This window comes from Sorex araneus, chromosome 7 (assembly GCF_027595985.1).
Source record: "Sorex araneus isolate mSorAra2 chromosome 7, mSorAra2.pri, whole genome shotgun sequence".
Taxonomy (NCBI): domain Eukaryota; kingdom Metazoa; phylum Chordata; class Mammalia; order Eulipotyphla; family Soricidae; genus Sorex; species Sorex araneus.
In genome coordinates, this window is record NC_073308.1 from 46,067,773 (window position 1) to 46,084,007 (window position 16,235).

Here is a 16,235-nt window from a genome sequence, read left to right on the forward strand (position 1 = left end):
GAATAATGTTGAAAATGGACAAGGGATTTTTCATCTTTCCATACCTGTCTTCTTTGGCTGCACAAGGACTATGTTAGTCACCACATCATAGAATAATTTGCACATTGAAAGAATAATATGAAATTAGAAGCATTTTTTTTCCTTCCTAATCTAATCCATAGGCATTTTAACATATAACTGTGATTGTAAATCTTTTTGGTTTTTGTTTGTCTTGGGGCCATACCCAACAGTGCTCAGGGCTTATTCTTGGCTCTATGTTCAAGGATCTCTCCTTGTGGGACTCAGGGGATCAAATGAGGTGCCAGGGATTGAACCCAGATCAGCCTAGTGCAAGGCTACTGCCCTATCGTCTGTACTGTGTCTCCTGACTCCGCAAATCTGTTTTTAAAGCCAAAGTGACCTGGACAGCCATTTTCTGCATGAATATAAGGTCAAGTCTTCCTTTCAAGCTAACAGTTTTTCTAGTTAAGGAGCTGATTTAGGTCTCTTCTGTTTGCTGCGTCTTCTCCAAGTCTTGGCATGTCAATAATCCATATCACTTTTACTAGTAATGTTCAGAGCAAACATCAGTTCTTGTCCCCCAGATCAAATGAAGACATAAAATTCAGGGTATTTTTATTAATCTGCCCAAAGTGTATAGATATGTTTCATTTGAGTTGTTTGGCAACTTTCATGGTAGCTTTAATTAAATGTAAATCTAAAAGCTAATAAGTGTTTTGTTTTCTGAGTCACTTATTTTACAAATAATTTTTAGCGCTTTTTCTGGTAAGAATAACTGACTTAAGAGATGGTTAAGGAGGTTGGTTTGGGGGAAAATCATTTTTTGTTTTGTTTGGGCCACACCTGATAGTTCTCGGGGCTTACTTCTGTCTCTGCACTTAGGGATCACCCCTAGTGGTGCTCAGGGGACCATGAGGGGTGTTGGGAATCAACCCAGATTGGCCTCCTTTCGCACTATAGCATCTCTCTGACCCCTGAGGATTTAAAAAAAAAAAAATTTTTTTTTTTTCTTTTTGGGTCACACCTGGCGATGCACAGGGGTTACTCCTGGTTCTACACTCAGGAATTACTCCTGGCGGTGCTCAGGGGACCATATGGGATGCTGGGATTCGAACCCGGGTCGGCTGCGTGCAAGGCAAACGCCCTACCCGCTGTGCTATCTCTCCAGCCCCCCCCCAAAAAATTTTTTTTTAAGTTAATACATCATGCTGTACACAGTTATTTACAGTTTACTCTCAGGTATTGAGCTCTAGCTTAATCCAGAGTCTCTAGGTTTCCCGGATCCAGTTGAGCAACTTCCTCCACAAGTGTCTCCAGCTTTCCTCCCATTCCCCAGCTTGCTCTTAAGTGTGGTTGTTGTAGTTAGGATTTCTTGCTTTCGATGTTGCGGACTCTGGTTTGAATATAGAGTTATAGACTGATATACTGGAGACCCTTGGCCCCTGCCCCTCGTTACTTCCCCCACTGCATGTATTTTCTTCCTTGTCCTTCTCCTTCCTATACTCTAGCGTCAATGGTAATCTAGGCTTTTCCCTTTAATACCTTGCATTTCCTTGTCCATTTATTCCAATTCCCACAGGTGAGTGAGATCATCTGAGAATCATTTTAAATCTTGGATTGGCTGCACTAGAGTGAACTGACCTTTTAAAGAATAAACACTGGTTAGATGGTTAGAAGCTAGAGGACAAGCAGTTAAATGTCTCATTTAGCCTAATTTATTACTAATTTAATAGTAATACTAAATTACTAATAGTAATTTAGACAGGAGTTGTATAAATGTATACCAAAAAGTATGTTTGAGAGACAAAACATACTATATATATATATATATATACATATATATATACACACACACATGTGTATATATATATACATATATATACACACACATATGTGTATATATATATATTTTTTGTACAGTTCATACACTTCAGGGCATTTATATTGTGAAAGTAAAGAACCTACAATATTATAGCATTTGCTCTTAACATAAATAAAAAAATCAAAGTTGTCATTCTTCCCCTGCCCCCCACCCCTTTTCTTATTGGATCACCGTGAGATATAGTTACAAAGCTTACATGATTGAGTTCCAGTCATAAAGTGATCAAACACCCGTCCCTCCACCAGTGTACATTTTCCACCACCCCCATCCAACTCCACCCCCTGCAGACAGTTTCCTTCTTACTCTCTCTTTACTTTTGGGCATTATGGTTTGCAATACAGATAATGAGAGGCCATCATGTTTGGCCTCTCTACTCTAAGCACATATCTCCCATCCCAAGTGATTCCTCCATTCACTAAGTCACTCTATCCCAGCTGCCTTCTTCTCTCATTCTTGAGGCTGGAGAAAATAGTGCAGTTTTTATGGCACTTGCCTTGCATACAACTGACCCAGGTTTAATCCCCAGTACCACATATTGTTCCCTATGTCCCTCAGGAGTGATCTCTGAGCACAGAGCCAGGAGTGAGCCCTTGTGCTTGCTTTGGCAGCACATATACTAAAATTGGAACAAACCCTGAACACTGCCATATATGGCCCAAAGACCAAAAACTAAATAAACCAAAGTTGGCCAATCTTAATGCTAATAGTTTTATATGTAAAATTATTTTCTAATGTTTATTTTCTTTAGGAACACTGTGAAAACCTTTGTGAAGATGAAATTCATCCAAACTTAGTCTCAAATCTTGCAAAGTGTTGCAAAGAACGAAAATCAGGTAGGAGATTCTAAATTATTTTGCATCCTGAAGATATCATTTTCTTCTTAATTAAAAAATATCTGGTCTAGTATATGGTGTTTGCAGTGTTCTTATAATGCCTTGATACTTCTGGAACTACAGGCGGATGTAGTAGTTAAAAGGAAAGCATCTGCCTGGAGAGTCTCAAAGTTGGTCTATCTCTTTCACCCTTCTGTGGTTACTTAATGTAGAAGTTGAAAAGCCACGTTGGTAATCAGTTTTGTAAAATTTCTAATATACTTTTACAAAAGTCACCATAAAATTTGTTGCCATGTCTTAATTGGAAATAGTGCTCGTATTTTTTATTTTCAAACTGTTTTATCTACGTAATATTCAAACTGTCGGAGATTCTAGGGTATGTATACCTCTTGGATGAGAAATATACCTTACTTTAAACCTGTGTTCCCATTGCTTATTTATACAAGATCAAGAAGACTGTAAAGGACCAGCTGTTGTAAACCTGAGGAAGAGGAAGAGAGTTACTTTTGGAGAGGATCTAAGTCCTGAAGTGTTTGATGAATCCTTGCCAGCGAATACTCCATTGCGCAAAGGAGGAACTCCAGTGTGTAAAAAGAATTTGGGTAATTTGAGTCCCCATCTTGACCAGTCTCCAGTTCCTGAGCACTTACCACAACCAAACTTTGATGACCAGGAGGAGAATCTCGTAAGTGTGAAAAATGTGGAAGAGGCTTGTTTGTATTTCATCATACTAGCCTGTTTTGCATTCTTTGAAATCGTGAAGTAGACTGAATGATGGGCATGGGCTTTGTATAAATTAAACATTTTTTAAAAGTGTTTTGGCCATACCTGATGGAGCTGAAGATTTACTCCTGGCTCTGTGCTCAGGGATCACTTCTGGCTGGGCTAAGAGGAACCATGTGGTTTGAAAGAGATCAAACCTGGGTCAGCCTTATGTAAGGCAGTTGCCCTACACATTGTACTATTGTTCCAGCCCCAATTAAACATTTTTTTAAGTGTTTGTTACCAGTTTCCCTGTTAAAGCAACAGTCCATGATACTTGTACATAGCATACTTCATAGTATGCTATTGATTGTAAGATCTGTCACTTTTGTGTTTTACTTAGACAAACATCAACTAAGATATATTCTGTGAATTGTAAGATGAATTCCGATTTCAGAGTTACTAAATTGTGAAGGAGTAACAGTCTTAGAATTGATAGGCCATAAATAAAAAATTTTCCTTTTTTCCCCCAATATTTTCCTATGTATTTTTCCTCTGGGGGGTCAACATCCAGCTGTGTTCTGGGCCTACTCCTGGCTTTGTGCTCAGCGATCACTCTTGGTGGGTCTCAGGGGACCATAAGTGGTGCTGGGGATTGAACCCAGGTCAGCTTCAAGAATGGTGAATCTATCCATCTAATAACATTCAGTTGAAAATGTCTGACAGATCATAACACTTGTTATAATTACCTGGACATGGAAGTAATTCGAAAGTACAATGATGGATAAATGAATAAAGAATTTGAATCATATTTACATAATGGAATTCTATGCAGGTTTAAGAAAAATGGAAATCTTAAAAATTTTTTTCTAAGTTAATGTAATGGATTATACAGATTGTTTTTCCCCTTTTTTTTTGGGGGGGGGGGTCACACCGGGTGATTCACAGGAGTTACTCCTGGCTCATGCACTCAGGAATTACTCCTGGTGGTGCTCGAGGGACCATATAGGATGCTGGGAATTGAACCCGGGTTGGCCGTGTGCAAGGCAAACGCCCTATCCACTGTGCTATTGCTCCAGCCCCCAGATTGTTTTTCATATAAAAAACAAGTTTGGTTAAATCTTACATGGTCATAATTTTTATGGTGTTACATGGTGTTATATTTTTGTGAGTTCATAAGGATATTGGGCCTATAGGGTTTTTTGTTTTGGTTTGGGACACACTCGGCAGTGCTCAGGGGTTACTCCTGGCTCTTCACTCAGGAATCACTTCTAGTGGTGTTCGGGACACCATATGGGATGCTCGAATCAAACCCAGTTAGCTCTATGCAAGGCAGGCAAGCGCCTTAACCGCTGTACTATCTGTCCCTGAGCCTGCAATTTTCTTATAAAGTCTGATCATGTTATCAAGTTAATGCTAATATTAATGTGTGGGAAGTGCTTCCACTTTCCAAATTTGTTTGGGAGCGTACATATAGAAGCAGTATTATATTTCCCATAAATGTTTTCTAGAATTCATTAATTCAACCCTTTGAGCCATCTCCCTGACCCCTGACATTTTTTTCTTAATTTTTTATTGGTTCCTACCTTTATGCTTATTGCAACTCATACAATAATTAGTTCTTCTCGTTTTCATTTGGTTACATTATTATGTAACTGTTGAATTTAAGGATGTCTAATTTCTACCTTTTTTCTTCTTTATTTAGGAAAACATAGAACCTCTTCAGGTAGCATTTGCAGTTCTGAGTCCTCTTAGTAAATCTTCAGTCTCAGAGACTCTTTCAGGTAGTAAATTTCCTTTGCCTTACATATGTATACATATACATGAAATTTAATTAAAAAAATTTTTTTTAAATTACAACAATATATGTTTGGTTAAAAGACCATGTAATTTCAAGGAAATTTTTCTTATTCCAAGTCTCATATTTTATATTATCTCTGTTTACCTTCCTTAGATAAACCGTTCCAATTTAGTTTTATTTTGGGGCCACACCCAGAGGTGCTCAGGCCTTACTCCTGGTGATGCTCAGGGGACTATCCAGGGACCTGGGGTATATCCACATGAGTTGAGTTGGCCACATGAAAGGCAAGTGCCTTCCCCACTATATTCTCTCTAGCCCAGGTAGTTCCTTTTTTTGAAGTAGTAAGTAATGGATATGCCCTTTCAATTCTTAAATATCTCCGTAAGGTACTTAGACAGAATCTTAAGTAAACTCCTTTTAAAAATTTTGCATAATCCACCTCACACCACTCACATTACAAGAGTAGTGCACCACATTTGATGGGGTTTAAAGTAAAAGGCAAACAATCTTAGAGGGAAATATATTTTTACAGATAGATAAATAGGTAGATAGATTGATAGACAGATAGACGGATAAGCACACAAGGATCAACCCATAACAGCATATTAGTAATCTCTTATGGAAGGGCTTAATAGCCTCAGTGAAAAACAACAATCTTCACAATCTTCACACACTCTGCTCTAATGAGTTTTTTTGGAGTATTTTCAGCAGTTTATTCATAACAAACAATACAAAATAAATTATGTCAGTTCTGCTTTGGAGCAGGATTTGGGGTTTGGCATGGAAACACCCAAATATGGTGGGAAGGTATAATGGTGGTGGGATTGGTGTTTGAATATTAAATGTAATCAAACATTGTGAACTATTTTATAAAATTATAATAAAATTAAAATATTTTTTAAAATCCTGCACAATCAAAATGGTAAGGATTAGTCTTTAAATATGCAAAATGGTTTATTGACATTAACATAGTATTTGGAGCATATGTTCTTTCCAAAAGCTTGGCATTTTTCTGAGCATGACTAAATGACAAAGAGCTCTCTCAGTTTTCATGAAAAACGAGGACTCCACTGGCAATTGTAATAGGAAAAGCGCTTAGAATGAGAACAGTTATTCATTTCTCTTTCTGGTTGGAATCTTTTAATAGCTTCTGTTGGCTATGAGACACAAATCAGTTTCATTAGCAGAGAATTTTAGTCATAGATTATTAAACTAGAGCTAATTTTTGAGTGTAACCTATTTTGCTCCAAACCTTATATTCTGAAAAACATACTGCCTTTTATTTACACCTTTAAAGGTGAACAAATTGATGTTGGTGGTTTTGGTTTTTGGGGTGTTGAACTCATGGTGCTCCGGGCTTGCTCCTGGCTCTGTTCAGGGATCACTTCTGGTAGGGCTTGGGTGACCTTATGAGGTGCCAGGGATCAAACCCAAATTGGACACGTGAAAGGCCCTTCCACTCTACTATCTCTTCAGGCTCCCAAAATTATTTTTAACTTTTGTAAAGTATTTTTATATGCATCTTAAGTCATTTATTGCAGTTCTATTTTATGGAATGAGGTTGAAAAAATGGACATCATTAAAATTTCTAGTATATCTTATACTATAATTTTATCTGCTATACATTATCTATGCAATCTATGGAAAGAGCAGGAATTTGGGAATATTCATTAAATAAAGCACTAAAATTATTTTTAAATCTTGAAACTTATTTATTTATTTATTTATTTTGAGTGGGGGTGGATTTGGGGCAAATCAGGCAGAGTTCAGGGCTTACTCCTTACTTGGGGTTGGAGCTCAGAGATCATTCCTAATAGTGCTTGGGGAATCATTTGTGATGTTGGGGATCAAATCAAAGACTTATGTTAATGACGTTACCCATTTTACTATCTCTCTGGCCCCTCAAAAACTTACTTTTAGTGTTCAGACATGATATGGTAATTGAAACACGTAGGTATCCAAAAGATTATCCAGTGTATCCAAATGATGATGATTTGTTTGTTAATTACACTGATTTTGCTATCTTTCCTATTAGGCACTGACACCTTCAGCTCTTCAGATAACTGTGAGAAAATATCTCCTCATAAAGGTGCTAGAGTAACAAGAGCCTCTAGCAGAAGAAGTGTATGTATTTAAATATATTTAGTACAATGTTTTTGTTAATAAATCTTGCAGATTTTTTTTTTGTATTCATGATCAGTGATTATAGACAAATCTTGATTTGACCAACATCAGCAAGAGCTAATATTTTCTCCTACTTAGTGTATAATCTGATTGAATGTTAATTCCTTTAGAAGGAATTTTTTTTAAATGTAGGAGTACTGCGAACTTAATCATGAACTCCATGATTACTTTTTTTAATATATTTTTAATTGAATATCCAGAGATAGCCCATTACAAAGCTATTCATAATTGGATTTCAGTCATACAATAATCTGACACCCATCCCTCCACCAGTGTACACTACATTTCCTACAGTGTACAAATTTAGAAGAAAATGTCTCCTGTTTCCCTACCACCATCCCCAACTCCCTACCCCTTCACCCCTAGTCTCCCCCAATGGGAGGCATTTTGCTTCTTGCTCTCTCTCTCTCCTTTTCCTTTTGTGCATTATGATTTGCAATACAAGTTCTAAGAGGTCATGGTGTTTGTTCAGGGCACTCTGTATATTTTTGGGGGATGGTAAAACTGGAGTAGCTTTTTAACTAAGTAGCAGCCTTGGGTTGTGGGTGTGACTGCCAAGGCTTCCAGAAGTACAAGGAAGTAGCTCATCCAGACCCTGAGAAAGCCTGGAGATTTCAGTCACAAAACCTGCATACCAGAATTTTCAGCAGGTTATGTCTTGGTGGGGTCCATCCTGATACTGTGGAGTCAGGCTGAGGGTATGGTGGTGATTTTGGTTTTGGGGAGCAAGTGGCTGTCAGGGGCTCTGCTTGGGCTGGCACAAGGCTGACCCTCTCCCATTTACCCCGGTCTGTTCAGCCTTATACGGGTCCGGGAATGTGGCTTTTCATCTCTTTTGAGATTTATGTATGAATCTCTGAAGCAAGGCCAGTAGTAGAGCTTACATGGTGGTGCTGGAGTTGGTTTGTGGGAGTGACTGCCAATGTTTCCAGGAGTGTTGGGAAGCAGGGGGAGGTAGCCCATTCCAACTCCAAGAAAGTCTGAAGATCCTTTAGAAGAAAATTTAATGAAACAAAATACTTTGAGAGTTTCTGTTAATAACATAAAGTAATCTATTTGATAAGGATTAATGTGGTTTTGTGAACTTCATTGAGGAGTAGAATAGGAAGGAGTGGCATATGCACATGCTGAAGATTGTTTGAACCTAGCATTAAAACTGCTCTTACTGATTCATGTCTGATATGGAGGTTTTTAATCCATTTTTGAGTTTACTTATGTGTAGGACATTAGAAAGAGTTGTGCATGTGGCAGACCAGTCTCCTTCACCAGTTGTTAAAGAGGTTTTTCTTGTGCCACTTAATATTTTTTTGCACCTTTATAGATTAGCTGTCTGTATATGAGGATCTGTCTCTGGATTTTCAATTCTGTTCCATTAATATGAGAATCTGTACTTGTTCTAGTACCTCACTGTTTTGATTATTGCTGCTTTATAATACTGTATTACAGTTTGAATTTGGAGAGAATAATGCCTCCCATCTTTTTTTCCTTGAAGAATTCTTTGGCTATTAGAATGGGGGTGGGGAGGGCAGGGTGGCGGGGTGGTATTGTTCCATATGAATTTTATAAGTATTTGATTTTTTTTTAATATGCCATGGGTATTATAGGGGCTTCATTGAATATGTTTAATGCTTTGGGGAGTATTGCCAGTTTACTATGATTTTGTTAAGGAATTTTGTTTTGATGCTCATCAGGAAAATTGGTCTGACATATTTTTTTGACACTATCTTCTTTGGGTATTCCTGTAATGTTAGCGTCATAGAAGCTATTAGGAAGGATTCTTGTTTCTTCAGTATTTTGAAAGTGCTTAAAGAGTAGATTTTGTAAATCTTTAAAGGTCTGATAGAACCCTCCAGTAAATCCATCTGACTCAAGGCTTTTGTTCTTGGGGAGATTTTTAGTTACCACAATTTTTTTAAAGACATTTTTGCTTATATTGTTAGATTGAATTTTGAATTGAAACTTAGAAAATCTAAGGGTCTGTGATTTCCCCTCCCCAATCCAACAAGTATAAAATGGTAGAAATAGCATAGGAAGGAAAATAAATGTGAAACGTACATTAAATTCCAATGTTTCATGATATTCCTACTTTAAATTCTTTATAGCAGTTGATCAGTTTTGCAGAAGAAAATGTTTGCAACTTACTTAATACAGAAGTTCAGCCTTGTGAAGAAAAGAAAACGAAAAGGAGGAAGTCTCAAGAAAGCAAGCGCCCAGACAGAGTACATCCAAAAAAGAATCAGGTAAATGCATATTTAAAGATGTAATAGAGTTGAAGTGATGCATTTGGCAAGGGTTGAAGGGGGTGAGTTGGAGTCACACCTAGTGGAGCTTAGGGTTTTCTCCTGGTTCTGTTTTCAGGGGTTACTCTTGCTGGTACTTGGGACAATATATAATGCTAGAAATTAAACTAGCTTGACTAGGTTAATCCTGTACTATCTCTCTGGCCAGAGAAGTGATACATTTCTTTGTCGAATTGTTAGAAAAACATGGAAACAATCTTTTTTCTTTTTCTCTTGTTAACCTTGCACTATCTTAGTATAAGATAGAAAAGCCTATAACAAATAATTCTATTATTTAGGCCAATTTTTTTTTGCTTCTTCCACATTATGTTTTGGACTTAGTGGGTCCAACAAAGTACAGTCAATTCTTAAGTAGTGTAATTTTGTTCTATATCATTTTGATAAGAAAAATGATTCCCTGTGGATGAATGAAATGAATTGTTTAAGGACCTGGTTTTGTTTCATGTCATTTCAGTTAAAGGCACAGTTCCCAAGAACCTATCAACATCATTAAGTGAGGACTTAATTTTTTCCACACAAATGCTAGGTTGTTTGTTATTTTTTAATATGATCTAACCTCTCACTTCATAGTCTTTTTTTTAAATTAATTTATTTATTATTATTATTATTTTCACTTCATAGTCTTAAACAGAGATGAATATAGAATCTGACATTTGTTTGACTTAGCCTTTACTAGTGGTTATAACACTTCCAGGTTTTAGGAAAGAATTTAGAAACTAACTCAGTCTTCTTCATTACTCCAAAAGCTAAGCCAGCTAGATTACTCATTTAAAATGTGTAAAACAAACATTTTAATGTCCTTTCTTTGACCCTAGAATCTTCTTCATTTAGCATTCCCATGCCCTTATATATCTCTTCTAGAACTCATTATCTCTGGTTCCTGTAGTTAATCTCTGTTTTTCAGATATGCCTTAATTTTCTGTTTCCTTGCTTGCCCTAAACTGCATATGTAGTTTTCATAACTTGTCAGTAACCTTAGTTTTTTTTCCCTCTTTCAACTTTGGTTGAAAATCTAATTTCAGCACTGTTGTCTGCTGTGCTAATTTTGCTCCTAGAGAGATCTCTGTGGGTATAAGTACAATTAATTGTTGGTGTTTTCTGGTCTTGTCTTATTCTCTCAACTTGTGCCTTTACTGTATTTTTCTAAGACATTTCATAATTTAGTGAGTAAAATTCACTTCCTCCTTTACGGTCTCATTCTTCTTGGCATCTTCATAGCATTTAACAAGACTGAGATATTTGACATCGGTCCTACACTAGAGTTTATTTACTTTCTACTATTACTGGTATATGTTTTTCCCCCATCATCCTTAAATGTTAACATTATTTGAAGTTATATTCTTAGCCCTTCTAAATTGTATGTTTTTTTTTGTTTGTTTTGGTTTTTTTTTTGCTTTTTGGGTCACACCTGGCGATGCACAGGGGTTATTTCTGGCTCGGTACTCAGGAATTACTCCTGGCGGTGCTCAGGGAACCATATGGGATGCTGGGAATCGAACCCGGGTTGGCTGTGTGCAAGGCAAATGCCCCACCCGCTGTGCTATCGCTCCAGCCCCTAAATTGTATGTTTTCTTGGTGATTTGATATGCATTGTGGTTGATGACTCCAAATCTTTTCTCATTAAAAAAAATATTGTCTATATAAAAATATATATGAATGTGTATTATTATTATTATATTCACTGTATCACTGTTGTCCCGTTGCTTATTAATTTGCTTGAGCAGGCACCAGTAATGTGTCTATTTGTCCCTGTCGGCATTCAGGGTCAGGGGAATGAGGCCCATTATTGTTACTGTTTTTGGCATATCGAATACTCCATGGGTAGCTTGCCAGGCTCTGCCGTGTGACATTCTGCATCGCTCTCTTCCAGGAGCTTAGTTTTATATAGTCTCTGAATCTTGGCTGTTGATGAGATTACATTGCTCTGGGAGCACTTTGTGGGCGTGACTCCCAAGCTACTGGAAAACGGGGGAACTGGGTGGGGGAAGCCCAGTTGCGATGCGAGCAGGCTTGGAGATCTCAGCCACGGGTCCCACATACTTGGGTTCCTCTGTTGGTTTCTTCACGCATGAGCCTCATCCTAGCATGTGAAGAGTGGCCTTGAGCATAGCTATGGCTGGGTTCTAGAGGTTTTTGGCTGCCGAGGCTCTGCTTGGGGCTGGGGGGAAACTCAACCCACCCCCCCTCCAAGGGGGGCCCGGTGAAGACAGCCTAGCGTGGGGGCAGGAGGTTCTGCATTATTATTATTATATTATATATAAATATATATTTACCTGCTCACCAAACATCTCTTCCTAAACCATCTATGTGACTTCAAAAGCCTATGTTTTAAGCCTAGGATACGACAGCTTAAGTGGTAGAGTATTTGCCTACTATGTGCAAGACCCCAAGTTCAATCCCCAGCACTTCATGGCTACCCCAAGGCATGAATCTTACCTGCTGTATTGTCTGTTCAGCCCTGAAACTAATACTTTTAAAATCAAACTCATTATTTAATTCTATCATATACTGAACCAAAAATACTCCACTGGGTGTGACCCTGGTGGCCCCCAAGCATCACCAGACTCCAAAAACCAAATTCAGGACCAAAAATCAAGGCAAGCATCGCTGGGAATAGTCTCCAGTTCCCTGAGAGCTGCTGGGTGTGGCCTCTATAAAAAGAAATGAACTTTGCATTTTGAGTGTCTCATGCTCAGGGCTTACTCCTAGCTCTGCACTCAGGGATTGCTCCTAGCAGGGGTTGAGGGGATACATGGTGTGCTGAAAATCCAAGTTGGGTCAGCTGTGTGTAAAGTGAGAGCCTTACCGCTGTACTATCACTCTGTCCCTGAAACTAACATTTTAAAATTGAGCTCATTTTTTCATTCCAAGATATATGTACAAAAAAAACCCCCCAAAAACAGTCAATGAAGTTTCATGCTGTGTGTGGGGGGGGAGCTATTGCCTCTCACGGTCTAAAAATGGCACAATCTTCCCAAGTCAGTGAAGCAAGATGAAACTGGAAGTTTCAATTCATCCGTTTTAGGGCTCTGTCTCCTTTGAAAAAGTCCCTTGCTGAGTACTTCCCAAAACATTGTATAGATTCAATTCATTGCCTATACAAATACCCATGGCGTTTTTCAAAGAAAGAGCTCAACACTCCTAAAATTCAGATGAAACAATAGACTCCCTTGAATAGCTAAAGTAGTCCTTGAGGAAAAGAAGATGGGAGACATCATCTTCCCCAACTTAAATGTGTACTACAAAGCAGTAGTAATTAAAACAGCATGGTATTGGAATACAGGCAGACCTTCAGATCAGTGGAATAGAGTGGAATACCTTGAGACAGATCCTCAGGTATATGATCAGTTAATCTTTGATATAAGAGAAAAAATTTGAAGTGGAGCAAGGAAAGCTTCTTCCAAAAGTGGTGATAGGAAAACTGATCAGCTATGTGTAAAAAAATGAACTCTTACCTCTTTTTAATCTTTATGCACAAAGTCAAATCAAAATGGATTAAAGACCTTGATATCAGACTTGAATCCATAAGGTACATAAAAGAAAACATGGGCAGATCTCTCCATGACATTGAAGCCAAAGGCATGAAACACCACGGACCAATTAAGTGGAAGCAGAGATAAACAAACGGGATTATGTTAAATTACAAAGCTTCTGCGCCTCAAAGGAAATGATCACTAGGATACAACGACAGCCCATGGAATAGGAGAAATTATTCAGCCAACAGTCAGCTGATAAGGGGCTAATATCAAAGATGTATAAAGTACTGGTACAAGCACTTTACAAGAGGCTGGAGCGATAGTGCAGCAGGTAGGGCATTTGCCTTGCACACGGCTGACCTGGATTCAATCCCTGGCATCCAGTATGGTCCCCCAAGCACCGCCAGGAGTAATTCCTGAGTGCAGAGCCAGGAGTAACCCTTGAGCATTGCTGGGTGTGACCCAAAATGCAAAAAAAAAGAAGAAGCACTTTACAAGAAAAGAAATCCAAGTCCATCAGAAAATGGGGAGAAGGGGAGAAGAGATGAACAGAAACTTTCTCAATGAAGCAGTATCAATGGCCATGACAAATGCTCTACATAACTAATCATCAGGGAGATGCAAGTCAAAACAAAAGTGAGATACCACCTCACACCAGAGAGATTGGCACACATCTAAAAGATCAAGAACATCCAGTGCTTGCGTATACTCGGGGAGAAAGGGACCCTCATTCACTGCTATCGGGAATGTTGGGAATGCGGGTGGAAATATTCGTCCAGCCTTTCTAAAAACATCTAGAAATTGACCTTCCATTTGAACCAACTGTACCCTTTTGGAACAAACTCCAAGGGCCCCAAAAACAAATGAACAAAAGACATTTGCACCCTTTTGTTCCTTTCAACACAATCCACAATAGCCAAAATCTCGAAGCAACCTAAGTGTCCGAGAATAGATGACTGGATAAAGAAACAATGGTACTTATACACAATGTAGTACTACTTGGCCATAAAAAAAGATAAAGTCATAAAGTTTGTTGCTATGGAGGGACCTGGAGACTGTTGTGCTGAGTGAAGTTAGAGTGACTGACTGAATGGTCTCTCATATGCAGGATATAAAGAAACACAGTAGTGGAATAGCAATACCCACAGGCAAAAGAAACCATACATGAGAACTGGTATTCAGTAGAAAACATGCCGCTTGAAGGGTCTGGGAGGCAGGACAGGGAGGTGGCAATGTCTGTGATGGAGAGAGCGTTCAGCTGGCGGAAGAGGTGGTGGTAAAGTGTTGCATATGAAACCCTATCAGCAACAATACTGTAAACCATTGTGCAAAAACTTATATGGCAAAAAAAAGCCTCTTGCAAAAGCTGAGTGGGAAATAAATTGAGTGGGGGGAGTAATGGGGGGACATTAGTGAAGGGAAGTGGACACTGGTAAGGGGACAGGTGTTAAAACACTGTATGCCTGAAACCTTTCATGAATAACTTTGTAATTTCACAGTGACAAATTAAAAAAAGTTTTTTTTAATTCCCTTGCTGAAAAAAGTTGAACACAAATTAAAAACTATTTCTATACTTTATATTATTCCATTACATTTATATATATATATATCATTTATAAAAAATGTAAACTTCTTTGCATAAACTTAATACCCTTGAAAGTCAAGGATTGTGGCTTACTAATTGCTTTGTACCTACCAGAATCTCACTAAGTGAAAATAATTGGTATAATAAAAGGAATAGACCTAAAATAGTTATGATTTGAGGAAGGGATATTTAGCAACAGAAGATAGCCTTTAGTGAATTTCTGGAAGTTAAAGCAGATGGGAGCATGTTGACAGAAGAGGTGGAAAGATTTACAGCCCAGAATGTGCTAGGGGGGAGCTAGAGAGGTGCTGGGAGCCAGCCTGCTCATGCAAATCCCGAGAGACCCCGGGCCTAGTTTGGCAGGTACAATGGATGGTTGAGAGTGAGAAGGAGTAGTGAAAAACAGATTAATTAAAGTTTTATATGTGAAACAGTTTACACCAGTCAGCACCCTACCCCCTCTCCCCCACAAAGCTCTGAACAGATGTTATTATGTAGGCTAAAGCCCTCATTCTGGCTCTTGACGGGACTTGATGGTCAGCTCTACCCCTAAAGCAAAGACTGTAGGTGGCCCCTTTTTTCTATACAGTCTGGTGTCAGCACAGTGTTCTTTAAAGAATTTCCATGCAGGAGAGAGCTAGAGAGCATGAAAACCCAGACTAGTTTGTTTGCTCTTTACTTCAGTAAGAATCTGACAATAGAGTAGAACCACAAAAGTGATAGACCAGTAGTAAGTAGAAGAGTTCACCCCATAAAGAAAAATGATTCAGAAGGAAAAGTTTTAAAAAAATTCTGATATGCTTAAATTTAAGACATTATCTGCATAAAACAAAGAAGAAATACTAAGGCTGGGGATGTGTCTAGTGGTAGAGCATATAATATGTCTTTTATATGTGGGACCCTGGTCTTCCTGTACCTATTGGGTATGGTGATGGCCCCCGTACAAAACAACAGCAAAAACAGAAAAGAAGAGGGTGCTATTCAGGGCTGGGGGTGGAGGGAACAGAAAACTACATAATGTAGTGATCAGACTAAGGAATAAAGTTAAGCCTCCCAGAAGGAAGAACGAAAGGGAGATAGCCTTAAAATAGCAGAAATGCAGCACCAAACTTGGAGACTTTATAGGGACTTCAGAAAGAACTGAAAATTGTAGAATGAAAGAAATTATCAAAATAAGAGTTCCCAGATTTAAAAAAGGAAATCTTCAATTTAAAGGAATCACTGACAGCTGGCACAGTAAAAAACAGGTCCAAACTTGGATGTGTCACTGTGAAATTGAACAGTAAGGATAACAAGAAAAGTGGGCCTTTTCTACCCAGAAACAAGAACCAGTGGTATCAAGTTTAACATCAATTTGGCTGCTGAATAATAATTCAGCAGGACTCTTAATGCTTTAAAAGAAAATTAATGTGAAACTGACATTCAGCATGTAGCCAGATTCACTTAACGTGTGAAATAAAAAAATTAAAACT

General features: G+C 38.3%; 1 protein-coding gene across 1 annotated transcript in view; it reads left to right on the forward strand.

Moving 5' to 3' along the window:
• The window catches only part of CDCA2 (cell division cycle associated 2), a 53,772-nt gene that overhangs the window by 22,675 nt on the left and 14,862 nt on the right, over positions 1-16,235 (forward strand). Inside the window, exons 8-12 of the mRNA XM_055144225.1 lie at positions 2,631-2,715; positions 3,162-3,400; positions 5,123-5,201; positions 7,254-7,342; positions 9,505-9,642. Of these exons, the coding sequence (XP_055000200.1) occupies positions 2,631-2,715; positions 3,162-3,400; positions 5,123-5,201; positions 7,254-7,342; positions 9,505-9,642 (630 nt within the window). The remainder of the gene's footprint in view (positions 1-2,630; positions 2,716-3,161; positions 3,401-5,122; positions 5,202-7,253; positions 7,343-9,504; positions 9,643-16,235) is intronic.